The 27,477-nt window shown below is 41.6% G+C and overlaps 1 protein-coding gene across 1 annotated transcript; it reads left to right on the plus strand.

The window, feature by feature from the left end:
• The first annotated feature begins 1,723 nt into the window (after window positions 1–1,723).
• On the plus strand, window positions 1,724–27,477 carry LOC113898748 (histone H2B-like). The gene is made up of 3 exons (XM_027552146.1): window positions 1,724–1,753; window positions 3,349–3,457; window positions 27,167–27,477. The coding sequence occupies exons 1-3, from the start codon at window positions 1,724–1,726 to the stop codon at window positions 27,475–27,477; spliced, it is 450 nt and encodes a 149-aa protein (XP_027407947.1).

Raw genomic sequence — 27,477 nt, forward strand, 5'->3', positions numbered from 1 at the left:
TACAATAGTGCTTTTGTGTAGCACTTTATGGCGTGAAAAGAATTTTTACTGAAGTGGTCTCATTTGATACTCACAGTATACCTTGGAAAATTTATTATTCTGGTCTTGAAGACTTTTCCTTACTAAACTCTGGTGGGTAGCCTTGTGGGCCCATGGTGCCTCTCTCTTTCTGTAGTTCCAGGGTGCCTGTAGGTCACAGGGGGCCCTGCTTACAAAACACCAGGATCGGGGTGGGATTGGGGCTGGGATGGAGGAGTTCCTCATCAATTCCCTCTGTGATCAAGCCTCTTCCAACAAGGGGGAAGGTGGTCCTTTCCCCCTGGGCATCACCCTCCTCCTTGCCACCATCCTGCTGTCTTCTCCAACCCATCACATACTCAACTGTGATGGAGGTTGAAGATTTCTAATGGCTCAGATTTCAGAAGAGAGTGATCTCTATCTAAGAACTTGGTCTTCAAAAGGAGGGTGAACCATTCAAAACTCTGTCTCTCTTTCATCCCTTTCATCTCTGTTGCCTCTCCTGTCAATCTTTTCTCCATTCTCCTACACCTTTCCTTGAGAATGTCCATTACCTTCTACATGAAGATGCATCCATCATCCTTTTTACCTTCCTAAACCTTAGCCCAATTATTAATTCAAAACTGTGCTCCTGTCTGCACAGTCATTAGTTATTTAGAGGCCAGACTAGGGGCCATGGTCCTGCCAGTGCTGATGGAGATAGAAACTTCAAGTCCACTTCAGTCTCCTTGCCAGAGATGAACCAAGAGAATTTCCTCACAAGTTTACCTGGGATGCTGGCACATATTGTTACAGTCCAAATTACTTTCTCTGGGATAATACAGTCAAAGGTCTGTTGTTTAGTTGCTAAGTCATGTCTGCATGACTGCAGCACACCAGGCTTCCCTTCACTATCTCCTGCAATTTGCTCAAACTCACGTTCGTTGAGTTGGGATGTCATCCAACCATCTCATCCTCTGTCACCCCCTTCTCCTCCTGCTTTCAATCTTTCACAGCATCAGGGTCTCTTCCAATGACTTGAATCTTCACATCAAGTCCTCCCAATGAATATTCAGGGTTGATTTCCTTTAGGATTGACTGGTTTGAGAAGAATTGATGCTTTCAAATTGTGGTACTGGAAAAGACTCTTGAGAGTCCCTTGGACATCAAGGAGATCTAATGTCTGAGGCAGAAAGAATAGTCAGCCTGCTTCTTGAGAACAATAAACTATGGCATTATTCTGAGGGCCTTTGACCTTTTCCTGGACTTGGATCAAATTACCAGAATCTCTACCAGATGCAAATCTGTTTCTTTTTGCCATCCAAGAAGGATGAATTGCCTCCGATTACCTTTCTAGAGTTTCAAGTATTTTCTTCTTCCACACCAAACCAGTCTCCCTTACCCAAAGGACTGGGGTCAATTGATTCTACCTTAGCGCTAAGAAAATGGAACCTTAGAGAAAGTTAAGTGAATTACCAAGCAATGGCAGATATAGGCCCTACAGTGCCTCACTCATAAATATTAATTATGTACTCTGCAAAAGATTTACTGGCAGCTCTGAGGAAACTTCTGATGGTAAATTATTGAATCTGTTTGTTGATATCATTTTCTACATTTCCTTCTTTTCCTTTCCAGCATCCTCTTTTTTTTTTTAAGTGTTAAATGTATTCAAAATTCTTGATTTAGAATGATCAAGAGGTGAAGTTTTGTCTCTTAAATAGGCAACATGGAAATTTCTGAAGACAGTAATGTGGAGGTAAGTTTTCTTTAAGAAATTCCTTCTTTACAGCTCCCCCAGAGTTAATGCTCATAGCATACGTATTCTATTTAAATTATCTCTTCTGCCAACACTGTGCCCTGCACATAGTAGGAATTCAACAAAATCACTGTTACAATTCTATGTATGATTTTATTGAGAATGTTTAAATAACATCATCACAGAATCTGGACCTTGCCAATAATATTAGGCTGGGTCAATTCCCTACCAACCAATTCTGCTCTGACGCTAAGATTATTTTTTTAGAAGAAAATCATGTGAAAGTTAATGTGTTTCCTGAAGTGGAAAGGTCTAGAAAAGCTTTTTATTTTTGAGGACTTCCAGTTGTGGCAGGAAAAAATTCTGGCTTATTATTTTCTAAGCAGTGCCTCATCTAAGGAGACATGAATCTCTTTTCCTTCTTCACAGAGTTTTTCTGGTCAAGCCTAAAGACCACACAGTTTCCAAACAAAACAATATAAAGCAAAGCAAGCCCCTCCTCCTGCCAAATCGTCTGATCTTCACTCTACTTCCCTCTAAAACTCTCATTTCACCAGCCTTAATGCTACCTCACCACCCCCTACCCCTAGCTGTGCTCTTTCTCTTGATACCTCTCTCTCCTGTATTTAATACACACCTGCAGAGTGGAATTTCCCTTGGTGAATGCTTATTATATTTGTTTTAACAACCATTTTTATGTGCTGAGATCTTATTTTCTCACCTCTGCCAGCAGCCTAAGCATCCCTGGGACATTTTTCCAGATTTTTCAAGGAAAGAAGCCCAGTTTTCCAGCTTGGGGTAATGGGCTCATTTTTTCAGATTTGTGAGTGTGCCACAGGCTGGGTATGACCTGTGATCTTTCCAGTAGCCCTGAGGGAACATGTGTGTGCTAAGTTGCGTTAGTCCTATCCGACTCTGCGAACCTGTGGACTGTAGCCCACCAGGCTCCTCTCTCCTCGGAATTCTCCAGGCAAGAATGCTGGAGTGGGCTGCCATTTCCTCCTCCAGGAGATCTTCCCAACCCAGGGATCAAACCCATGTCTTTTATATCTCCTGCATTGGCAGGTGGGTTCTTTACCACTAGCATCACCTGGGAAACCCATGAGAGAATATGAATGGCATTCAAAAACATTACTTTCAGTCCATGTAATTGTAGAGCAAGGTGAGCCACACAGCAGGAATGAGTACCCTGGGTAGACACCTAGATGGATGGACAAAGGAAGGCAAATAAGCCCACAAAGACTTTTATACATCTGAATAGAGCAGATGTGTATAACAGGATGTTAGGTAAGATTCTTCTTGCTGTTTCACTCATAGCTGAGGCCTCAAAGCTAAGAACAGTAGGGCAAGTTCCCCACATTCTGAAAAGGATGCTCTATTATATCAAGATAAGGGTTTCCTTGAAGTAAACAAATGGATGCCTGTGCAGTGGCCTTCTCTTTACACTGGGGAGCTGATAGGGGTGCTTTCCAGGATATCAAGAGAAAGCCAGAGGGCCTCAAGAAACCATCTCGAAGTTGTCTGGGATATCAGCTAGGAAGGAAACTGCCATTTCTCATGACATAGACATTAAGACGTGGTCCTGTGTCATTGAGGGACTACCCCAGATGAGAGAAAAGCATGAAGGGAAAGTTCTTGGAGAACTTGACCTGTGCCTCCTAGACTTTGGGGTGTCAAAGACTGTGTCTGCTTCTCACCTGGAAGGTCCGAAGGCAAGGAGCTGGCTGACATTGACTCTGATGGCAGCAGAAAGAGAAAAAGTCTCCTATGGGTGGCATGTGATCAACAGATGATGGATAAAGAAGATGTGGTATGTATATACAATGGAATATTACTCAGTCATAAAAATAATAAAATAATGCCATTTGCAGCAATATGGATGGACCTGGATATTAGAAATTAAATAAAGTAAGAATAGAAAGACAAATATCGTATCATTTACATGTGGAATCTGAAAACGATACAAATGAACTGATCCACAAAGCAGAAACAGACTCACAGACTGAGGGAATGAATTTACAGTTACCAGGGGGAAGGGTGGTGGGCAGGGATAGCCTGGGAGTTTGGGACCGAAATGCTCACTCTGCTGTATTTAAAATAGATAATCAACAGGGACCTACTGTATAGCACAGGGAACTCTGTTCCATATTCTGTGATAACCTAAATGGGAAAAAATTGTGAAAAAGAATTTTTAGAAAAGAAAGAGCCACCTGTCCTTTCAGGTTTGGCAGGAAAAGGTACTGAGTGTTTTGCCTTTCATCCTTAAAAGGGTCCCCCTCCGAAGGACGGCCTGATACCAGACAGAACCCTGCAGAGACAGCAGCACTGGGAGCAGGACTGAGGAGTGCTTCTCGTGTTCAGCCAGAGATTACATGGGCCAGAAGAGGGATCCTCTGAGGGAGCAGTCTCTGTGCGCATGGGAGAAAGAGTCTTCAGAAGTGTCCCATGAAAGAAAGAACCAACATTAGAGGAGAGGACTGTGAGGAGACGTTACCACAGTCAGGGAGCCTTTTTATCTATTCCCCTTATGAAGCCCCTCTGCCAATGCAAGTCCCCACGTCCAAGGGCAGCGCAGTGAGAGGGAGGGAGTAAAAGAGGAAGGTGAAGAGACAGGGACCAGGAACAGCCTGCTCCTCCTCTTCTGTGGGTTTTCAGCTGGGGTTAGGTTCAGGTCAGAGGAGTCAAAAAAACTCTAAATCAGTTGAGAAGGTGAAACTTAATATGAGACAAAACTAGACTTCTGGCTTCCCTGGTGGCTCAGACAATAAAGAATCTACCTGCAATGTGGAAGACCTGGGTTCAATCCCTGGGGTGGGACGGTCTCTTGGAGGAGGGCATGGTAACCCACTCCAGTATTCTTGCCTGCAGAATCCCATGGACAGAGGAGCCTGGCAGTCTACAGTCTCCAGGGTGGCAGAGACTCGGACATGACTGAGTGACTAACACAAGCACAGACTTTTTTTATACCTAAAGATAATACTGTTTATTATTATCCAAAAGACAATGGAGAAGCAATAAAACTGTGTAAGCAATTGCCCAGAGAGAAAAAGAAAGATAGACATGAGAAAGAATAAAGATTTCTTTTATGTCTTCATACTCTGCTGTGCCCCACTTATTCAATAAATCAGTTATATGTTCTATCAATACATGTTTGGTAAAACTCTACATCAATTTATTTCATTTCTGATGAAAAGCTCCTTTGGCCAGACTTCCTTCAGTGAACAAGAGGGATTCTAAATGACTTGGGTGGGCAGGTATTGTTGTAGAATAAAGATGTGAATACCCACTACAAGTTTTTCTAGCATTTGCTCCAGATGTTCATGAGTTCCTTTTGGTTAGGCAATATTTCAAATAAAAATCCTCTCTGAGACTGAAAAATAGCTTGGAGCAATTCAGATAATGGCTCACGGCCTGATCCTTGCTAGAATCTTTCTTTACGTAACATACACATCATTGGGAATTAACAAAGAAGTTCATTATCTTCCTTTGAATAGGCGTGCTGGAGACTATTTATTTCAAGTGTTACATTAGATGAAGTGTAGCGGTCTCTTAATCTAGCTAAACTTTGGCTTGGCTATGTGCCCAAGTGTTGATAATACGCATGAGCATAGAGAAAATTCTACTGTGATGAATTGAATAATTTCTTGGGGATGAATATTTAATTTTTTGCAATTATAAAAAGTTTTTTCTATCACTGTTTGGGGGGACTGATTCTGAGATGGTCCAAAGCTCTAACCTCTAGTGACATGAAGTATATTGGGCTCACATGTGATAAATTAAGCCCCTGAGCAAGAAAACCGTAGGGCTTCAGTAAAACTGATGAAAACATCATGAAGTGCACACACAGAGAATATTAGGCTTATCCCTTGCAATAGCCAAGAACTGGATGGTTTTCCTGTCCAGAAGAGATTATTTTGGTGATCTCCAGAAATAGGAAGAAATGAATAAGTGAAGGGTAATTTGCTTCTCTTTTCTTTTCATATCTTATATGGTAAAGCCAAAAAATTAAGTATAAAATATAGCACCTAAAATTTAGATTAGATGACATAAAACATGAAAATTAGGATTGCTGAGAGCGTGGAGTCTCTTGGACAAGTTATGTAGTGAAGGCAGCACCTGATTTTGATGTTGGGATGTATGTCACTCGGGGCAAACAACTGGGCTCCAGAAGTCCACCCAGCGCTCTAACTCTTCCCCATATGTCCATACTCCACCAAGAATTCCAGCCTGGGGTATACAGAGGTCTGTGATGTGTTCACCTGCTCTTACACTGTCTTCCACCTGTGGGTTTCCAGAGGATCAAACAAATCTTTCACTTTACATTAGAACCTAAGTTTAAGTGTTTTCAAACTAAACTTCTTTTCCTAAAAAAAATCATGCATTCAAAATTAAAATCAAGAGGCTTATTTATAACCAACTATTTAAAAACCATCAAACATTTCACTCATTTCCATTTGAGAATAACAGACCTATTGCAAAAACAAACAAACAAAAAAACCATTTAGAGATAGGCATACCCTTTGCAGATTCTCCTGGAGCCTATACTTTTAGAAATTGCAAAGGTACATGTTATTAAATAGGGTGTCCCTGTTAAGTTGTGTGGTTAGTAGGTAAAAATTTAACAACTTGAAACTCAGTTATAGTGAAATTTAATCTGTACTTGCAGTTAAGTGATTCAGTGAAATCACACATAATGAGCTTGTTATCATGAGAAATACCCAGCAGAAAAATTCAAGTTTCTATTACTACTATGCAAGCAAAATTCTTAGGAAAAATATGATCACAGATGCAATGAACCTATGGAAAAATTTAAAATTTTAATGTTAGCCTACCTATTTATATAATTTATTGGCATAAAATCATAATAAGCATACTCGAGTGAAGCATCATTCATTTTAAAAGTTCCTCATTGTAATTTTCCTAGAGTTATCCAATACTTATTGTATTACTTAATACCTGTTTAAAAAGGAATCTTAGGTTATTCATCTTGGGAAAGAATTATAGAATTGACTATTTTCAAAATATTTTCTATAATTAAAGGCAAAGCTTTTCTTATTTTGTATCATAGTATCTTCATTTCCTCTTACTGACCTATGCTACCAACAATTCTCTTCTTGCATTTTCATTGTTACCTTGAAAGAATTTATAGTCTTTAACTATGTTCCGCTGAGTCTTGTCTTTTCTATTATATACAATTTAGCTCTACTAGGTTTTCAATATGTTGTCCCATCTGACTGCAGAATCTTTCTGGGTTGTTGTTATTATATGTGTTGGCCAAGTTGTTGGGAGCTAAGGTGCATATGAGATCCTGTGTACAATCCATCCCAGCGCATGTCTCTTCCTATGTCATTGTTTAGTCACTCAGTTGTGTCCGACTCTTTGAGACCCCATGGACGGTAGCCCACCAAGCATACTGAGTGGGTAGCCATTTCCTTCTCCAGGGAACCTCCCCAACCCAGGAATGAAACCCACATCTCCTGTATTGGCAGATGGATTCTTACTGCAGAGCCACCAGGGAAGCTAATCCCTCCTATACCCAGGGCTTAAATCAGATTCCTTCTCAAATTTAGGCAGAGGCATGGTGCATCTTCCTAGTAGGGCAGGGGCAGGAAGAGCTACATGTACCACAGGTTTTGGCTCAATGAGTTGGTGGGAGAACAATCCAGAAAAGGAGCATATCCAATGCCTTCTTTCACTCTGGCATCACACAGGGAAATTTTGCTGCCTTCTCCTAATGCTTCACTGATAATCAAGCAAAAAGCAGATACTGGCTTTAGATGTATCCTAAATCCAGAGCTACTTCCTTAGATTAGTGGAGGGTTCTGGGATTCCCTTGGAAGAAAAGCTATGACCAACCTAGACAGTGTACTAAAAAGCAGAGACATTACTTTGCCAACAAAGGTCCGTATAGTCAAAGCTATGGTTTCTCCAGTAGTCATGAATGGATGTGAGAGTTGGACTATAAAGAAAGCTGAGTGCTGAAGAATTGATGCTTTTGAACTGTGGTGTTGGAGAAGACTCTTAAGAGTCCTTTGGACTTCAAGGAGATCCAACCAGTCAATCCTAAAGGAGATCAATCCTGAATATTCATTGGAAGGACTGATACTGAAGCTGAAACTCTAATACTTTAGCCACCTATGGGCAGAGTTGACTCATTTGAAAAGACCCTGATGCTGGGAAAGATTGAAGGTGGGAGGAGAAAGGGACGACAGAAGATGAGTTGGTTGGATGGCATCACTGACTCAATGGACATGAGTTTGAGCAAGCTCCAGGAGTTGTGATGGACAGGGAAGCCTGGCATGCTGCAGTCCACGGGGTTGCAAAGAGTTGGACACAACTGAGTGACTGAAGTGACTGGGCTTCTCAGGTGGTGCTAGTGGTAAAGACCCACCTGTCAATGCAGGAGATGAAAGAGATGCAGGCTCTATCTCTGGGTCAGGAAGATCCCCTGGAGGAGGGTATGGCAACCCACTCCAATATTCTTGTCTGGAGAATCCCATGGATAGAGGAGCCGGTGGGCTATAGTCCATACAGTTGAAAAAGGCTGGGCACAACTGAAGTGACTTACCATGCACTGGTCTGTTTATTGGGCTCCTCAGGTCTGTTTATTATCAGATTAACCTCATTACATCATAATCATTCTGTAAATAAGGCCAAAATGCCATATGAGTATTGAAGAAGTAAAAAATCAATAACATGAGAATTTTGGAACTCCTTACATGTGCATTTGAAAATAGATAAAACTTCTCTGAGCTCTGTCTGACCCTTCTATAAGGAATCAATAGAAAATCTGTGCATATATATGTACATAAATGGGCTTCCCAGGTGGCACTAGTGGTAAAGAACCCAGCTGCCAATGCAGGAGATGTAAGAGTTGTGGGTTTGATCCCTGAATCCCAAAGATCCCATTGAGGAGGGCATGGCAACCCCTGCCAGCATTCTTGCTTGGAGAATTCCATGCACAGAGGAGCCAGGGGACCTACAGTCCCTGGGGTGGCAAAGAGTTGGACAAGATTGAAGGAACTTAGCATGCACACATGGGTGTACATAAGTATATTATCAACCTTAATGATATAAAGGATGTGTAGCACAACTGATAATAATAATAAAATATAAATGCTCTTATCTCTAATGCCATATAGCCAATTGATTCTCACAGAATGATTTTTGCTGAACTCTATTTATATCTAGCCAACCTATGGCTGTTGATGAATGAGTAGAGTTCTGATATAAATGTTAGTTGATATTGTTTATATTAATAAGTAAGACTAAATTGAAAGCAAAACAATGAAGATGTTTATCAGAACTTCATCAGTGTGTGAGTGACATGAGCAATTTTTTTGCTTCAAATACTGGGGCAGTAGCCCTCAATTTTTTGTGCTACTCACACTGTAATGGCTACAGACATTTACAGGTTTAATCTGCATTGTTAACATTTTCTTCATTACTTCTCATGTCAAGACAATCAACAAAAAAATAAATCAATCTCTGATTGGTGGCCACCATGATCAATTTAAAGCTATAAACATGGCATCACTTATCGCAGAGTTGGGAGGAGATACGCAGTGGTGTATAGTCATAAATTCTTCCTACCACACAGATAGAGTAGGTGTAAACAACATCAAAGGCAGAGCTAACAAAAAAAATGTAGTATAATAATAAGGATGTGATGCATTTTAAGTGTTTATTGTCTTTATTTTTAATATTATTCCTTTAATATGTAAGTTTGCATAATGTAATTTTAAATAATGGCTATGTATAACAACTGCTCACAAGATTCTTTAAAAGTTACTAATCAGCTCTTGTAAGCCAGGCTAAGTGGGCTCCAAAACACTGCTGGCCACAGCACAGAAGTATTAAAACATCATAATGATGAGAAATTAGAGCTGGAACAGATCCTGTCCATTGTCCCTGGTAAAAGTGTGGACACTGACATGTTGTGGTTTGCATAGGAAACTGTTAACAGAATAAGTTCTGGTCTGGTTCCCAGATTCCCAGTGGTTTGAATCACTGAGAAAGCATCCCTTGCATAAACTGGCCCATTTCAAGGGGAAGCTTGGCCAAAGAATGGCCACTCGTGATGAAGACCAGGCCAACTTCTGCATCTGCCATGCTCTGTGTAATGTACAAGCGTATGGAGGAAGGTGGGGCAGAGAAAAAGGGACATGTCAGGAGTTTGCATTCTAGCACCCAGGACTCTAAACCCTTGGGCAATCAGGGGCTTTGAGAATGTCTGGGTTCCCCTTGGAGGAAGATTTTCTCTGTATAGAAGCAATCAACCGAGGGTGAGCATGGAAATGGTAAAGTTTTGGAGAAAATGAAGCTTCAAAACTGCGATTATGCAGAATGGAGGAGGAAAAAGTTAAAATCATCAACTCCAGCTGGGACTAGAAACATAATAGCTAAGAACAGTTAACATTTACTGATTTACTGCATATTTATAATATGCTAAGCACTTTACATGCAGAGTTTCCTTTAACTTCACCACAACCATTTAAAATAGATATTATTTTTCTCATCATTTTTTCAGATAGGAAAACTGGTTGAGATTAGTTGCACAAGGTAATACAGGTAGAAAAGGGCAGAGCTGGAATTCATAGAAAACACAAACCTTTGAATCTGAACATACACAGTCATTTGAATTTTTCTATCAGTTTCCCACGTATTGGGACCAAGGAGAACAGGGTTGTTTTACTTGTTAGATGGGATAGAAAATCAAGCTAGAGGAGAGGAAAAGTGTCATTCTTGGTTTTTTGGAATACTTTTCTATGACCAGAATGAAAAAGGGGATCAACCCAATTATTTCTATCACCATTAAGGAGCGTGCATGCTCAGTTGTGTCCGACTTTGTGAGACCCCGTGAACTGTAGCCTGCCAGGCAACTCTGTCCATGGAATTCTCCAGGCAAGAATACTGGAGTAGGTTGCCATGCCCTTCTTCAAGGGATCATCCTGACCCAGGGGTCAAAGCAGGGGTCTCCTGCATTGGTAGCTGTGTTCTTTACCACTACTGCCACCTGGGAAGCCCTATCACCATTAAAACCCTGGTCTAATACTACCATCACCACCACCCATACTAACAATGAATAACCAAAGGATTATCAAGTTCCAGGGTCCTAGACACCTAGAATGAAACCTGTTGTAATGGTCCCCTCATTTCAAGCTCCTGTTCCTACTTAACTATTTGTAGTCATAGAATGTTATTTTTACTCAAAAACTAGTCTGAGAGGAACAGAGGCAAATGCATGCTGGCTGTCAGACTGAAGATAGGGATTAATTAAGAAGCAGTGATGATACCCATCCACTTGGTTATGGAATGATGTCTCAGTGGGCTGTGACTGAGTCTACGCTACTTGTGGAGTAGAAAGAGGGTAAAACCTTTGTCTGACAGTGGCCCACGGAAGGTCTTGCATGGGTTCTGTCCCATTGTTGTCTGGAGCTGGGATTTGGATTCAATATTTTCTCAACTCCATGTATACTCAGCCCTATTTACCATCTTCGAAGTTTTGGCAACAATATTTTTTCTACTACACAAGTCTTCTCTTTGCTTGCTTAATACTTAAAAATGAAGCTTAATTTGTGGCTGTTACTGTGGTGGTTTTGCTGGCTAGCCCCAAATGCGAGTCTGATAATAATGAAAGAAAAAGGGACATGCTTGAGACATCATATTGGGTTGGCCAAAAAGTTTTTTCAGGATTTACTGCAATGTTACAGAAAGCACATTGTTATTGGAAAAGACCCTGATGCTGGGAAAGATTAAGGGCAGGAGGAGAAGGAGGCAATAGAGGATGAGATGGCTGGGTGGCATCACAGACTCAATGGACGTGAGTTTGAGCAAACTCCAGGAGATAGTGAAAGACAGGGAAGCCTGGTGTGCTGTCCTTCATGGGGTTGCAAAGAGTCAGACACAACCGAGCGACTGAACAGCAGCAGAAAGAACCAAATGAACGTTTTGGCCAACCCAATATATTGCAGTTTTAAAAATGGGTCCTTTCCGTGTGAATTTGGATGCATTTATCACAACAGTTTCAGGTCAGGTGATGATATCTGAGGCTAGGGCAGAAGAGATGATGTGGTTTCTTCCTGGGCTTATAACTCTCTCTTTCTAGGAAACTCCACCCAGAACCCAGTCTCCATGCTAAGAGAAGCTCAAACCATATGGAGAACAGCTTGTATATGCTTTGTTCAGCAGTCCTAGTTGAAGCAGTCCTTTTAAAAAATTGTGTATTTTCTTCTTATTTATTTATTTGTGGCTGCATTTGGGTCTTCACTGCTGCACGTGGGCTTTCTCTAGCTGCGGTGAGCAGGGGCTACTCTTACGGTGTGAGGGCGTCTCGTGGTGATGGCTTCTCTTGTTGTGGAGCTCAGGTTCTAGGGGTGTGAGCTCCAGTGGTTGCAGCTCCTGGGCTCTAGAGCACAGGCTTAGTAGTTGCAGGGCACGGGCTTAGTTGTTCCATGGCATATGTGATCTTCTTGGACCAAGGATCAAACCTGTGTCTTCTGCATTGGCAGGCAGATTCCGATCTGCTGCACCACCAGGGAAGTCCTGAAGTCATCTCAGATGTTAAGTCATCTCAGCCTGGGCACCAGACTTGTGAATGAAAACACCACTTTGGAAACATTCTCTTGCCCCACTTCTTAAAAGGTAGACCAGTGAAGTAGCAATGAATGGTAACAGGCTCCCCCACTTTGAGCCTGTCCAGGCCAGGTGAGGGTGAAAATCCCTTAGAGCGTAATGGCCCCCTCCCCTTGTAAGGGATGACTGTATATTCCAGTTTGCCCTAGGCAGTCCAAATTTATATCTGTTCCCCTGACATTAATATTGGAACCCCTTCACTCTTAAAAGTGTTGTGATTTGGATGATAAGTTAAATGGTCACTCTGTTCACAAGTCCAGGGGAAATCTCTCCAGCACACACACATACACTTGGTGTCAGATTCCTCTTCATTTGAATCACTGGCCACAGCATGGACTGTTGTGTCCAATTTCTTCCATCATGTGTAAAACGGAACCCATTAAATCTACATGCCCCTGTCCTGTGTGCTTAGTCACTCAGTCTTGTCTGACCCTTTGCAACCCCATAGGCTGCAGCCCACCAGGCTCCTCTCTCCAGGCAAGAATATTGGAGTGGGTTTCCATGCCCTCCTCCAGGGGATCTTCCCAACCCAGGGATCAAACCCAGGTCTCCAGCATTGCAGGCAGATTCTTTACCATCTGACCCACCAGGGAAGCCCACATGCCCCTGGATTTTCAAGATAAAACCAAATTACCTACAAAGAGCTGGACATGGAACAACAGACTGGTTCCAAATAGGAAAAGGCTGTATATTGTCACCATGTTTATTTAACTTATATGCAGAGTACATCGTGAGAAATGCTGGACTGGAAGAAACACAAGCTGGAATCAAGATTGCCGGGAGAAATATCAATAACCTCAGATATACAGATGACACCACCCTTATGGCAGAAAGTGAAGAGGAACTCAAAAGCCTCTTGATGAAAGTGAAAGTGGAGAGTGAAAAAGTTGGCTTAAAGCTCAACATTCAGAAAACGAAGATCATGGCATCCGGTCCCCTCACTTCATGGCAAATAGATGGGGAAACAGTGGAAACAGTGTCAGACTTTATTTTTCTGGGCTCCAAAATCACCGCAGATGGTGACTGCAGCCATGAAATTAAAAGACGCTTACTCCTTGGAAGGAAAGTTATGACCAACCTAGATAGTATATTCAAAAGCAGAGACATTACTTTGCCAACAAAGGTCCGTCTAGTCAAGGCTATGGTTTTTCCTGTGGTCATGTATGGATGTGAGAGTTGGACTGTAAAGAAGGCTGAGCGCCAAAGAATTGATGCTTTTGAACTGTGGTGTTGGAGAAGACTCTTGAGAGTCCCTTGGACTGCAAGGAGATCCACCCAGTCCATTCTGAAGGAGATCAGCCCTGGGATTTCTTTGGAAGGAATGATGCTAAAGCTGAAACTCCAATACTTTGGCCACTTCATGCGAAGAGTTGACTCATTGGAAAAGATCCTGATGCTGGGAGGGATTGGGGGCAGGAGGAGAAGGGGACGACAGCAGATGAGATGGCTGGATGGCATCACTGACTCGATGGATGTGAGTGTGAGTGAACTCCGGGAGTTGGTGATGGACAGGGAGGCCTGGTGTGCTGCAATTCATGGGGTCACAAAGAGTTGGACACGACTGAGCGACTGAACTGAACTGAACTGAAAGCCTTGTTTGTTTCATTTGTATGGACTAAACACCTATGGCTTTTATGGCACATCTTTTGGGGTTGGTTTACATTTTACAAATATATTATTTTAAACCATTAAAAGCTCAGTTTTAACATAGTTCTCTAGAATGAACTAAGTACTGTTTGCCATAAGTGTTTCTTAGATTCAATTAGACTGAAAGGCCAGCTAGAGTGTAGAGAAAAGAACATCAGACTCAGGGTCTGGAGCTCTGTGATTTGATCCATATGCTGCCCACCATGGGTAGAGGACAATACATCCCAGTTTACCCAAGGTTATCCCAATTTATGCCTGCTCTCCAGTGCAGTTAGTAAGACTGCCCTGTTTCCTTCTCCTTCTGGTTTAAAAGATAAATGATATGGTCACTCTAGTAATATCATATAGAATCAGGCCAATAAGTAACTCTCTTGTCTTCATCCCTCATTTGTCTAAAGATACCTATCCCCCAAAGTTACTTTGTGGAGTAAGCGAGAGTGAAAACATGAAATAGCTTTTAAAAACCCAATGTACTAAGCAAGGGAAACATATGTGATGAGCATCCTATTTCTCGTGCTTGTGCCTTGGCGTCAGCAAAGTCCAGGATCCACAGTTTCTCTTGGCTGAGCCTGATTCTCATTCCCAGGTGCAGTTGCTGTTCCTTCTCTCAAGGCCCCGCCTGCTGAGTGAGAGGGTAGGTGGGTGTGTCCAGTGGCTGGGCGCTTTCCAGTGAGTGTTGGCAGATGTGACCCAGGCTGCTTCCTGCCTGGCACGTATCTCCCCCACATGATCTTCCATACTCTTTCCCTTCTGCCTGGCCAGATGGAAAAGACCCGCAGTGAAACACAGAGTCCTGGATTGGAGAGTTTTCACTGTGAATCTGGTTTCTAAATTAGTGCTTGGAGGAGAGTGCTCCAAAATGGAACATTAGCATCAGACTGAGACAGAAATGATCTTTTATTATGTTTAGTCAGTAAGAGTTGAGGTTTGCCTGCTATTATTATTAGTTATTGTTAGTGTCCTGGTGCTTTCTTGATCTTATCAGAATAATCAAACTTTAATTCCCCCTGCCCCCACAAACGATGCCACTAATGGCAGTAACTATAAGAGTCTGCCCACTGTAGGATACTCTTTGGCTTCAGAGATGTTAACAGGTGAAAGAAATGTGCATCTGTGCATCTTCGAATGGATACAATATGACAGTCCATGTTCCAGTGTAGATTTGTTTACACCATTGTCTGAGTCCTATAGCCAATGCCTTGAAGAATGGAGAAACTGCTATTCCTGAAGCTCACAATGTAGGCTCCTAAAGGACTTAACATTTATCTGCTTTATTCACTCTTCCCACGTGGTGCTAGTGGTAAAGAATCCACTTGCCAAAGCAGGAGATTCAAGACTTGAGAGTTCAATCCCTGGATGGGGAAGATCCCTGGAGAACGAAATGGCAACCCATTCTAGTATTCTTGCCTGGGAAATCCCATGGACAGAGGACCCTGGCAAACTACAGTCCATGGGGTCACAAAGAGTTGGATACAACTGAGTATAACTGAGAAAAGGCAGAGGAACCAGAGATCAAATTGCCAACATCTGCTGGATCATCGAAAAAGCAAGAGAATTCCAGAAAAAACATCTATTTCTGCTTTATTGACTATGCCAAAGCCTTTGACTGTGTGGATCACAAGAAACTATGGAAAATTCTAAAAGAAACGGGAATACCAGACCACCTGACCTGCCTCTTGAGAAACCTATATGCAGGTCAGGAAGCAACAGTTAGAACTGGACATGGAACAACAGACTGGTTCCAAATAGGAAAAGGAGTACATCAAGGCTGTATATTGTCACCCTACTTATTTAACTTATATGCAGAGTACATCATGAGAAATGCTGGGCTGGAAGAAGCACAAGCTGGAATCCAGGTTTCTGGGAGAAATATCAGTAATCTCAGATATGCAGATGACACCACCCTTATGGCAGAAAGTGAAGAAGACTTTAGTCTTTAGAGCCTCTTGATGAAAGTGAAAGAGGAGAGTGAAAAAGTTGGCTTAAAGCTCAGCATTCAGAAAACTAAGATTATGGCATCTGGTCCCATCACTTCATGGCAAATAGATGGGGAAACAGTGTCAGACTTTATTTTTTTGGGCTCCAAAATCACTCCAGATGGTGATTGCAGCCATGAAATTAAAAGATGCTTACTCCTTGGAAGGAAAGTTATGACCAACCTAGACAGCATATTAAAAAGAAGAAACATTACCTTGTCAACAAAAGTCCGTCTAGTCAAGGCTATGATTTTTCCAGTAGTCATGTATGGGTATGAGAGTTGGAAGATAAAGAAAGCTGAGTGCCAAAGAATTGATGCTTTTGAACTGTGGTGTTGGAGAAGATTCTTGAGAGTCCCTTAGACTGCAAGGAGATCCAACCAGTCCATCCTAAAGGAGATCAGTCCTGGGTGTTCATTGGAAGGACTGATGTTGAAGCTGAAACTCCATACCTTGGCCACCTGATGCAAAGAGCTGACTCATTTGAAAAGACCCTAATGCTGGGAAAGATTGAGGGCAGGAGTAGAAGGGGATGACAGAGGATGAGATGGTTGGATGGCATCACTGACTCAATAGACATGGGTTTGGGTGGACTCTGGGAGTTGGTGATGGACAGGGAGGCCTGGTGTGCTGTGGTTCATGGGGTCTCAAAGAGTCAGACACGACTGAGCGACTGAACTGAACTGAACTGAGCATGAGCCCATACACAGATTCACTTTTCTGCCCTTAACATCTGCGGCATAACCTGGTACACTGTAGGAACTCAATAACATCTGTTGAACGTGGGACTGATGTACACATATAAGTAATATAACGATTAGTTATTAATTCGTGGTGAGAAATCTCATTTCTTTGTGCTGCCTGCCTGCTGCCTGCCATGTTCAGGTCTGCATGAGGAGTTAATTCTCCATCTGTGGGTAAGCCTCATGGGAAAGTGAGCAACAATAAGGAGCATTGGCTCAGAATTTGGAGTTGTTTTAAAGAATTAGGTGTTTATAGGCATCAATGTATACATGCGTGTTAGCGGGGCTTCTGAAATGTGAGAGAGAGGAGTATGTGGAGGCAGAGATCATACCTTATAATGTGGACTCCTGAAGAAATGTCTCAAGACCTTAAAAATTGAATTTATTTATTTATTTGAATTATGGCCTTTAGTATTAAAAAATCCATAAAGCTGTTTTCCATTCGGTTCTAAAAAATTTCAAGGGGATGCTTTGTTTCTGATGATTGCCTTTTCAGTCTCTGTGAGGATTCCGCTGTGGTGAGGAGAAGAACGCACACCTTTTCAAGAACTTGTCTTTCTCAGACAAGTTGCCCTGAGTTGACTCTGCAGCAGGACAGAAAGCACGGGCTGTGTCTTGCCCATGGCTGTGTCTTCAGTGCCCAGGACAGCAACTGGGCTCAGAACTGGTGCCCCATGCATATTTCATGAATAAGTTGTAACTACTATTTAGAATGGTGAATGGATGAATCAAAGCTGAAAAGCTATCTGGAGTTGCAAAATAATACTGGCCCCAGTGTTTGAACATTGATCTTAAGCCAGGTACTTTACATATATTATTTTGTCTAGTATAAGAGGTAAGCACTAGCATCATCTCTGTTCAGTTCAGTTCAGTTGCTCAGTTGTGTCCGGCTCTTTGCAACCCCATGAACAGCAGCATGCCAGGCTTCCCTTTCCTTCACCAACTTCCAGAGCCTACCCAAACTCATGTCCATTGAGTCGGTGATGCCATCCAACCATCTCATCCTCTGTCGCCCCCTTCTCCTCCCTCCTTCAATCTTTCCCAGCATCAGGGTCTTTTCCAATGAGTCAGTTCTTTGCATCAGGTGGCCAAAGGATTGGAGTTTCAGCTTCAGCATCGGTCCTTCCAATGAATATTCAGGACTGATTTCCTTTAGGATGGACTGCTCGGATCTCCTTGTGATACTGAAGAAATTGAGATCCAGAGGAACAAACACTTGCACAAAGTCACAAAGCAACAAGAGTTCAGGTGTGAGCTCTGGTGTGGCCTCAGGGTAAGCCTATCTTAACTGCTGTGCCTAGTGAGAAATGACGTGTTTGGAGCCATGGCATAGCATTAGCACAGCTCCATCCACGGATATTCCTACTTCCTTGGGCTTGACCTGAAATCAGTGAGCCAAACATGGAAGTGAGTAATGCTAAGTTTTGAAAAAAATGTTCCAGTTGAGCCATATATTTTCAGGCACCAGCCCGAGGCATCTGTGATACGAGGTGAGAGCGAGCACAGAGTGGTCAGTCACATGCCATCTACCTCAGTTGCTGAGGATCCGCAGTTAATTCCAGACATGAGTTTCTGCACATAATATTACAGGTTCAGAGTGGCCAAAACATTTGCAAGGACATAAACTTCTTGGAGGTGCTAGTGGGAGGTCTCCCTGGGAAATGAAGAGATTGCAGTGTTATCCTTCTTTAAATTTTACTAAAGCACTCATAGTTTTTCCTTTTAATTTGAATGAAAAAATCAACATATTTTTACCCTGTGGCAGAATAGAACTGGGGCTTATGTTTCAAAATAAGCATCTCTGACATCCTGTCCTATGCAGTTTATTTTGACTCTGTCACTTGTAATTTGTTTTTCCTTCCCCCAAGAAGTTGGAGTGGAATGCCACCCCCTTTTTCCTTCTTTGAATTCTCACCCAATGATACACATTCACAGCATAGTACTAGTCACAGGTTGAAATGCTTTTGTATGTCACCCACTGGAATAGCTCAACATATTTCACATTTCAGATTGGCCACCAAATATATAATCTCTATTTTATTCAGTACTAGGAACTCCATGCAGTGAGATCATTTTCTGGGAACTGATTATCTGTCAGGTATCAGTTTATGTAACAGTAGTGTACAGTATTCTTTGCAGAAGTCATGATTGCAACCCTCACTGTTTTTTAAGGCTGGTCAGAAACCAGGCGAGCTTCGCAAACATAGTGATTTTATCCAGAAATTTTCATGGAGCTGCAAGAGCAGATTAGGGTCTCTGATTACTATGCAGAAGGGGGTCATGGAAAAACCCAGGTGCAAGGCAGAACACTGTTCTTTTGCAGTGAAATATTTTTACTTTAATTTTTGTCCCAAACAATTAAGAAAATAAAACTACAGAATTGAAAGGCAGTCACTTTTTAAACTGTTTCTGAAAATAAGAATATGAATAAATCTCTTTAGGGTGTCATGGACTGTTCTTTGAAATTATAATCAGTGAAAATAATGTCTTAATACTTTTCTCAGCTAGTGTCATACTTGTATTTATAATGATATACGTTTGTTATTAACCTCTCTGTTTATTGAGATGGTGTTAGAAATAACAAGTATCTCATGTGAAATATTGAGATAATAATGGGCGTGGATTTGTAACCATAATATCAACATGGACATGTAAGTTGTGTTATGTTTTTTTATTGTCAAATCAAGTCTATTCTGAGCCCCTGTCCTATTACTTAGGCTGGTGAGAAGCTGGTCATTACTGGGAATTAGGGAGTTTCCAGTTTATTAGAAAACAACAATGGCAGTAGAAATGACAAGACTAATAGCAATAAAATACCTTAACTTCAAAGTGTTCCCTCTAGTTTTCTGTTCGAATGCAGCTGTTCAAGTTTTTGAGGTCCTTAAAAGTTAGTGACTGTGTGGCTTCCATGTCTCATTTTGGCAAGGGAATGTTTTGATGCCAAGAATTCAGCCTTGTCAGGAGCATTTCTTAATCCTCCCTGGAGGTGCTCCTTGCATTCCTCTGCCAGGAGGTAGATCTACTAGAAAGAAAGGGAAAGTGAAAGTCTCTCAGTCATGTCCAACTCTTTGCGACCCCATGGGCTATACAGTCCATGGAATTCTCCAGACCAGAATACTGGAATGAGTAGCCTTTCCCTTCTCCAGGGGATCTTCCCAAACCAGGGATGGAACCCCGGTCTCCTGTATTGCAGGCAGATTCTTTACCACCTGAGCCACAAGGGAAGCCCAAGAATACTGGAGTGGGTACCCTATCCTTTCTCCAGCAGATCTTCCTGATCCAGGGATCAAACCGGGGTCTCCTGCACTGCAGGCCAATTCTTTACCAACTGAGCGATCAGGGATTTACTAGAAAGCTCATTAAATCCGGCTTCAAAGTGCCTCATTTACAGGGACGGTTCTTCGGAAGGACTCTGCAGTGTATTTGTACGATCGTTTATTTCGACAATGATCAGTGAGGATTATTGTCTTCACAGTGATTCTCTCTTGTTGGGTGGCTTTGGTATTTACTAGCATGCTGGAAGTCACACTGCATGGAAGGTAAGTTGCAGAAATGCTTAGTTTGTTTAGATCATGCTCAATGCCTTCAGTGTGTGATTATGTTATTGCCAGTGGTAGGTGTAGTATAGGACTGGCTTCTAGAAATCCTCCCAGGACTCATTCAGCACCACGAAACAATGGTGCAGGACCACTGTGATATAAATATATCCTAAGGCACTAGAATGAAGAGGGAAATGGCAACCCACTCCAGTATTCTTGCCTGAAGAATCCCATGGACAGAGGAGCCTGGCGGAGTACAGTCCATGGGGTTGCAGACAGTTGAACATGACTGAGCAGCTAAACAACAGTAACAAGGCACTGGAAATATGTAGGCAGTGGAGAAAGGATGAGTTTTGAAAAGTTTGGAGCCAGGAGCTGTTTTATGGAAAATTCTTCCAGTTATCAGATGTTAGTGTTGAAGCAGTTCCTACTGATGCATAACCAGAACATTTTCCATAAGGAAATACACTTGTTGATGCATTATATACAATCATAAATATAACATGAATTTTCTTTGTAAAATGCAAGTTATAAAAAAATCCATTATTTGTCAGAATTTCTATATTTGTGGAGCATAAATCTATAACAGTACTTTAAATATTGGTGCTTTTGTGTGTGAAATCACATTTTTTTTTTTGTAAAAACCCAACACATTAGCTCACATCTTAGTGTATTTGAGCCTTCCCAGGTAGCTCTAGTCATAAAGAACCTGCCTGCCAATGAAGGATACTTAAGAGACCCAGGTTCAATTCCTGGGTCAAGAAGATCCCCTGGAGAAGGGCATGGTAACCCACTCTAGTATTCTTGCCTGGAGAATCCCATGGACAGAGGAGCCTGGCGGGCTATGGTTCATAGGGTCACAAAGAGTCAGACACGACTGAGTGACTAAGCTTGCGTACACATGTCCTGAAGTAGTCTGGGTGTCCCAGAAGAATTGAGATGCCAAATTACCACCAGCATAGCAAAACATCAAGAAACAAGTGGTCCGGGGACAAAGTTCCTACACATATTTGTTGTGTCAGTGTATTTAATTTAGAGAAATATTATTATACAACTATATAGGTCCCTACAGTGGTAGAAGACTATAAATATGAATTTTATATGTCTTAATTTCAGATAAGCTAAATACATCATTACCCAGAATTATTAATTACACACAAATTCAGGTACTATGGGAATAGAGTATTCTGCTGCTGCTGCTAAGTCACTTCAGTTGTGTCTGACTCTGTGCGACCCCATAGACAGCAGCCCACCAGGCTCCGCCGTCCCTGGGGTTCTCCAGGCAAGAACACTGGAGTGGGTTGCCATTTCCTTCTCCAATGCATGAAAGTGAAAAGTGAAAGTGAAGTCGCTCAGTTGTGTCTGACCCTCAGCGACCCCGTGGACAGCAGCCCACCAGGCTCCTCCATCCATGGGATTTTCCAGGCAAGAGTACTGGAGTGGGGTGCCATTGCCTTCTCTGAGAGTATTCTAGTAGAAACCAAAAAATGTAATGGGCAATTTTGGCAAAAGACAGTCTGACACAAAAAGACAGAATTTGGCACACCAAAACTCTTATTGCAACTGAAACTAAAGCTTGTATAATCACAAGAGCATGAGGGGCTTTCAACAACTTTACTGGGAAAATTCACTGACTTTGATATGTACCATATTTGTCCTGATAGTACAATTTAATAAAAGAAAGCTGTTTTTCTCCCCTAAAATCATGATGGCAGTAACATTTACAGAGAATTAAACAGAACGTACAATAGACATTAGAAATATTTTTCAAGTAGATATTATGAGCAACAGCAAAAAACCCAATGTTCCAACTGTTAAAAGATTCCAACTACTGAGTCCAAGATAAGACATTGTATATATTGTATTATTATATAATTTGTAAAATGTTTTCAGTAAATTAGAACTTCCTGAAAGTCAGGAGGACTCCACAGACAAGAAGGTTCTTGAATTACACATCAATCAAATACAAATGCACTAAATGAACACCTTGAAGAACCAAAGGGAGAGAGAACAGATTTATTGACAATATTTAGTGTTATTATTTAATTGAGTACTTATGCCAATTAAATTTTCAAGTGAATGGGATTTGCCTTTCAGAGGTTACAATGAAAAGTGATGTTCTTGAAATAATGATAATTATTGAAGTCATAAGACTTATTGAACAGATCACTACGTTTGATTCAGTTTTATATAAGCACATTAGAAAGTGAAGTTGCTCAGTCATGTCTGACTCTTTGTGACCCTGTGGACTGTAGCCTACCAGGCTTCTCTGTCCATGGGATTTTCCAGGCAAGAGTACTGGAGTGGGTTGCCATTTCCTTCTTCAGGGGATCTTCCCAACCCAGGGATTGAACCTGGGTCTCCCGCATTGTAAGCAGACGCTTAACCATCTGAGCCACCAGGGAAGCCCTAATAAGCACATTGAAAAATGTCAAAATGAAAAGGAAATGTGACTTAATTATCCCAAATCATTTTTTAGAATTAAATAATGGGAAGAGTGTAAAAATGAAGTGTTAGGTAAGTAAAACAGATGCCAGACATTACTACTTTATTGTCATTGTTTAGGCTCTCAGTCATGTCCTGACTCTTTGCAACCCCGTGGACTATAGCTTGCCAGGCTCCTTTGGCTAAGAGATTCTCTAGGCAAGAATACTGGATTGGGTTGCCATTTCAGTCTCTCTAGGGGATCTCAACCCAGGGATCGAACCCACATCGCCTGTATTGCAGGTTGGTTCTTTACCACTGAGCCACCAGGGAAGCCACACTTGATTGTTGTCTTTGCCATATTCAACTGGTTGGCTAGCATATGCTACTGTTCTTACTGAAATCCTATGAATGATTTTAAATTCTTTCACCAGCCAAACATTTTCTCTGTATGAGACAGGACTTGATACGAATTTGCCTTTGGATTGCTTAATAATCTAATTAATGAAGAGGAGTGATTCACATGGACACATTGGAAAACAATTTAAACTTCATGTTGTTTTGACATGAAAGTGGCTTCAGTGATCATATTATAAACGCACAGTGCAACACTACAATGAAGACAGTGACAACGTCTCTGCAGGTCATCAATTGAAAGAGTAAGATTTGTCACAGGAAAAGGAAACTTGAAATAACCTGAAGTCTTCCACCTCATAAATAAAATAGACTTGATAGAAGTTTCCTGAATTTGACTATTAAAATTTACATATTACCAAAAAGGAGTAAGCTGAAAGAAAATTTTCCAAACTTTAAGTAATAATCAAAGATGATAATATATCAAAATGCAACTGACCATGCTAGAAGAAATAGTGAATTGTGTACCTTTTCTATAGAAAATATGTGGGTATCATATGAAGAAATAATAGAAGAGTGTGCAGCTGGAAAGTACAAGCAAAAGCATTATCATGGGTGTGTGGGGCAGTTCATCCTTAAAAATGTAATTATGGATTTGTGATGTTTTCTCTTTTTAAATATCTTTAAAATTTGTAACTTGTGGTTTATGTTTCTAAATTTAAGTTTGTATTCATAACTTCATTTTCTTAGAAGATCTCTCAAACTGTATAAGCTTCAGACCCACGAACCTTTGGTCTGGTCTGTTCTCATCTTAGTCCTCCTTCCACTTTGGGAAGATCTCTTCTCGCTCCATCTTCAAATCTCTCTTCTTCCTGGAATCAGCTGCACTTAGGCTGAAAAGGTCACAAGACAACTTCTTTTGTGGGAGCAATCACATAATTTTCCCCTGCAGCTCCAGATCCAACAGAGAGGGGGTTGTCAGGGAGGGTGGGAAAATATAGTGAGCCTGAAACAAGACTGTCCCACCATTTAGCCTCCTTCCACCCTTGGATTGCTCAATGAATGCCTGTCCCATGCTGAGTTAGCTTCCCTTCTCCTGTTCATTCCCCACTGCAGTCAGAGTAAACTCAAAAGCAAAAATTAGAGTTACAAATGAAAGTCTCATTTGATCACATGACTCTAGATAGTTTATTTACTGAGCACATTTTCTGCCCTAACAACTCTGTGGTGTCCACAGGCAGAGTGTTCAACGGTCTGTGGTCTTCAAGGAAGGACCTTAGGCTGTGTGTGGAGGTTGGAGGCAAGGGGTCAGGTGGCCACTCAGCAGCCCACAGCAGCTATGGTCTTATCTACTTTATAGGCTTCGGTATAAGATTTTCTCAAAGAATGCCTGTGTTTAGAAGAATTTTGAATGTCATTAGTCTTGAGGGAATTTTAAACTCATGACTTGCAAGGCTCTTTAAGATCTAGCCCCTCTTATCCAGGCTCACTGATGCCCAGGATATGCATTCTTTATTCCAGTCACAGAGAACCGCTGCTCTTCTCTCAAACAAGCCAAAGGATTTTCCCACATCTTGCACACATTCCTCTCTCTCTCTAGGAGCATCTTTCCTTCTCTGTTGGAGAGAAACTCCTTTCACTCAGTCTGAATTTCAAGCCTCCTCTGCCCAGTTGAAGCTCTCTTGACCCCATTCACATTTTTCCCTTTCCTTCTGGCCAAGCCCACATGATGATTTATTTACCTGGATCAATTTCAGCCTAGGACTTTGACACACTGTCTCATAATTATTTGTCCAGTTGGCTCATTGTGAGTTTTTCAACAGCACTCATCTTGCTAATCTTGTATCTCAGACCTAACTCAGGACTTGGTAACATAATGGGTGCTCAGAAAAAAAAAAAAAAAAAAACACTTTTAAATGAATGAAGAAGAGTTAAAAAATAAGATACACTAAGCTATGTTTGTCAAGTCAAAAGAATACTTCCCTGCAAAGCCATTCCCTGAGCTATTAATACAAACATTTGTGTTCATACTAAACAAAGAAATTGCCAGATATGTCTTGGCTTCATTCTACCCCCTCCCCATTGTTGATGCAGACAGCCTTATGCTATCTGCATGATACTTCCTTCTGGTCAGGTCTAGACATTGTATGGTGCTGTGGTTTCTCTCTACCAGTTGCTTCTTCCCTTTGAAATGAGAGAATTCAAAAGATATGTTAGTCCATTTCTTTTGACTTTTTATTTCCTGAAGCTTATTCTTCTGTGCTTATTCTAACCTCCCTTCTTTTCAGGCAAGATCTCTTTTCTCTTCCTTTGTTTCATTTCTTAAGCAATATCCTCAAACCATATCATGGTGTAAAACTCTCGTAAATATTACATTTTTATAAAGAAAAGGGAGGCTGCTTTAAAAACACATGAATACAATAAATACTTATTGAGCACAGGCTGTGCTATGTAATGTGAACATAGAGGTGACAAGAACAGTGTCCCTGATATCATGGAGCTTGTCTGTAGTTGGAAGACAAGGTTAAAGAAATACTAAGCACAAGAAATTGTGCTAATTCCTAATAATTATTATAGAGATGAAACGCATGGATTCTCAGCCCAGGATGCTATCCAGTGTTATAAGGAGGGCCAGATCTCATCTGAATGGCCCCCTAGTCTGAGATCTGAAGATGAGTAAGTGGTAGCCAGGTGACATGGGGAAGCTGGGTGGATGGGGAGAGCTTCAAAGACAGAATAAGCATCATGTTAGAGACCCTGAGCTCAGAGGAGCCTGCAAAGGTTGAAGAAAAAATAAAAGTCTGCAAGAAAGGAGCAGAGAGGGCTAGAGATGAAGTTCATTAACAAAGTGAAGTAACAAAACTGCGTTCAGCCTTGAAGCTCTTGACACTGTCCAAGAGTTCTTTTTCAGACTGAGTTTCACTCCTCAGTTTTACTACTGTTCCTGCTGTTTAATTGTGAATCTAGACACAATATTTTCTCCCCCCTCCTCAATATTGTGCATTTTAACCAAATTATGACTAATTTAGGTCTTTGTGGATGTGTGTGGAACTCCAACCATTATTTATTATGTGTTTGCCTCTGGGGACAAAGCTTCCTGCAATTGAAATAGCCCTCTTCCTGAGTTTTTTTAGAGTACCTCCTTTCCAAGTTGGTAGGGTCTGTGTTGCTACACAGATGCTTTGTCTGTGATGACTGCTGAGGGGTAAACATTAAGCTCATTGTGAATAGCAAATGATAAGGCTTTGTTATCTGTAGGGGAAATTGCGGTTTTCATAATTTTATTGCTAAAGAAATAGTTGTCATGGCAATAATTTATGTAACTTTGAGCAGCCAGTGGTTAAGAAGTACTGTTAATGGTGTACTTTCAGTATACCAAGAAAGTACTGCATAATAAAGCTTTTGCTTAGTGCTTTATCGAGGCTGGTATATTTTCCTGATTTTCCCGAAACAATTAATCAAGTTTCCAGAGCCTCAGGTGATTTCTATACATGTTTATTTTAATCCCTCAAGATGTTCTTTTATGTCAGGAATTGTCCCTCTGCTTCTGTGTGCTTTAATCTTATTCCTTCAATCATGTGGGTTTATAGAACTCAACCATGAGATTCAAATCTTAGCAACTCCAAAATAATTTTTTTGTCGTTGTTGTTCAAGCACTAAGTCATGTTCAACTTTTTGCGACCCCATGGACTGTAGCATGCCAGGCTCCTCTGTCCTCCACTATCTCCCGAAGTTGGCTCAGATTTATGTCCTTTGAGTCAGTGGTGCTATCTAACCATCTCTTCCTAACCCACCCCTTCTCCTTTGCCTTCAGTCTTTCCCAGCACCAGGGTCTTTTCCAATGAGTTGGTTCATTGCCGAAGTATTGGAGCTTCACCTTCAGCATCAGTCCTTTCAATAAATATTCAGGGTTGATTTCCTTTAGGATTGATTGATTTGATCTCTTTGCAGTCGAAGAGACTCTCAAGAGTCTTCTCTAGCACCACAACTCAAAAACATCAATTCCTCAGCACTCAGCCTTCTTTATGGCCCAACTCTCACATCCATGCATGACTACTGGAAAAACCATAGCTTTGACTCTACCTTTGGGCCCAGAAGAAGGACGCGAGAAGCGCAAGCGCAGCCACAAGGAGAGCTACTCCGTGTACGTGTACGAAGTGCTGAAGCAAGTCCATCCAGACACCAGCATCTCTTCCAAGGCCGTGGGAATCATGAACTCCTTCGTCAACGACATTTTTGAGCGCATCGCTGGCGAGGCATCGCGCCTGGCGCATTACAGCAAGCGCTCGACTATCACATCCAGGGAGATCCAGACCGCCATGTGCTTGCTGCTACCTGGGGAGCTGGCCAAGCACGCCATGTCCGAGGGCACTAAGGCTGTCACCAAGTATACCAGCTCCAAGTAA

This window comes from Bos indicus x Bos taurus, chromosome 9 (genome assembly GCF_003369695.1).
Source record: "Bos indicus x Bos taurus breed Angus x Brahman F1 hybrid chromosome 9, Bos_hybrid_MaternalHap_v2.0, whole genome shotgun sequence".
Taxonomy (NCBI): Eukaryota; Metazoa; Chordata; class Mammalia; order Artiodactyla; family Bovidae; genus Bos; species Bos indicus x Bos taurus.

Excerpts from the sequence above, each read along its gene's own strand:
- LOC113898748 (XM_027552146.1), top strand. The coding sequence starts at position 1,724 with ATGGAAATTTCTGAAGACAGTAATGTGGAG. Across the intron at positions 1,754-3,348 it reads CTGAAGACAGTAATGTGGAG|GGACTACCCCAGATGAGAGA; the intron begins GTAAGTTTTCTT and ends TGTGTCATTGAG. Across the intron at positions 3,458-27,166 it reads GTCTGCTTCTCACCTGGAAG|AAGAAGGACGCGAGAAGCGC; the intron begins GTCCGAAGGCAA and ends CTTTGGGCCCAG.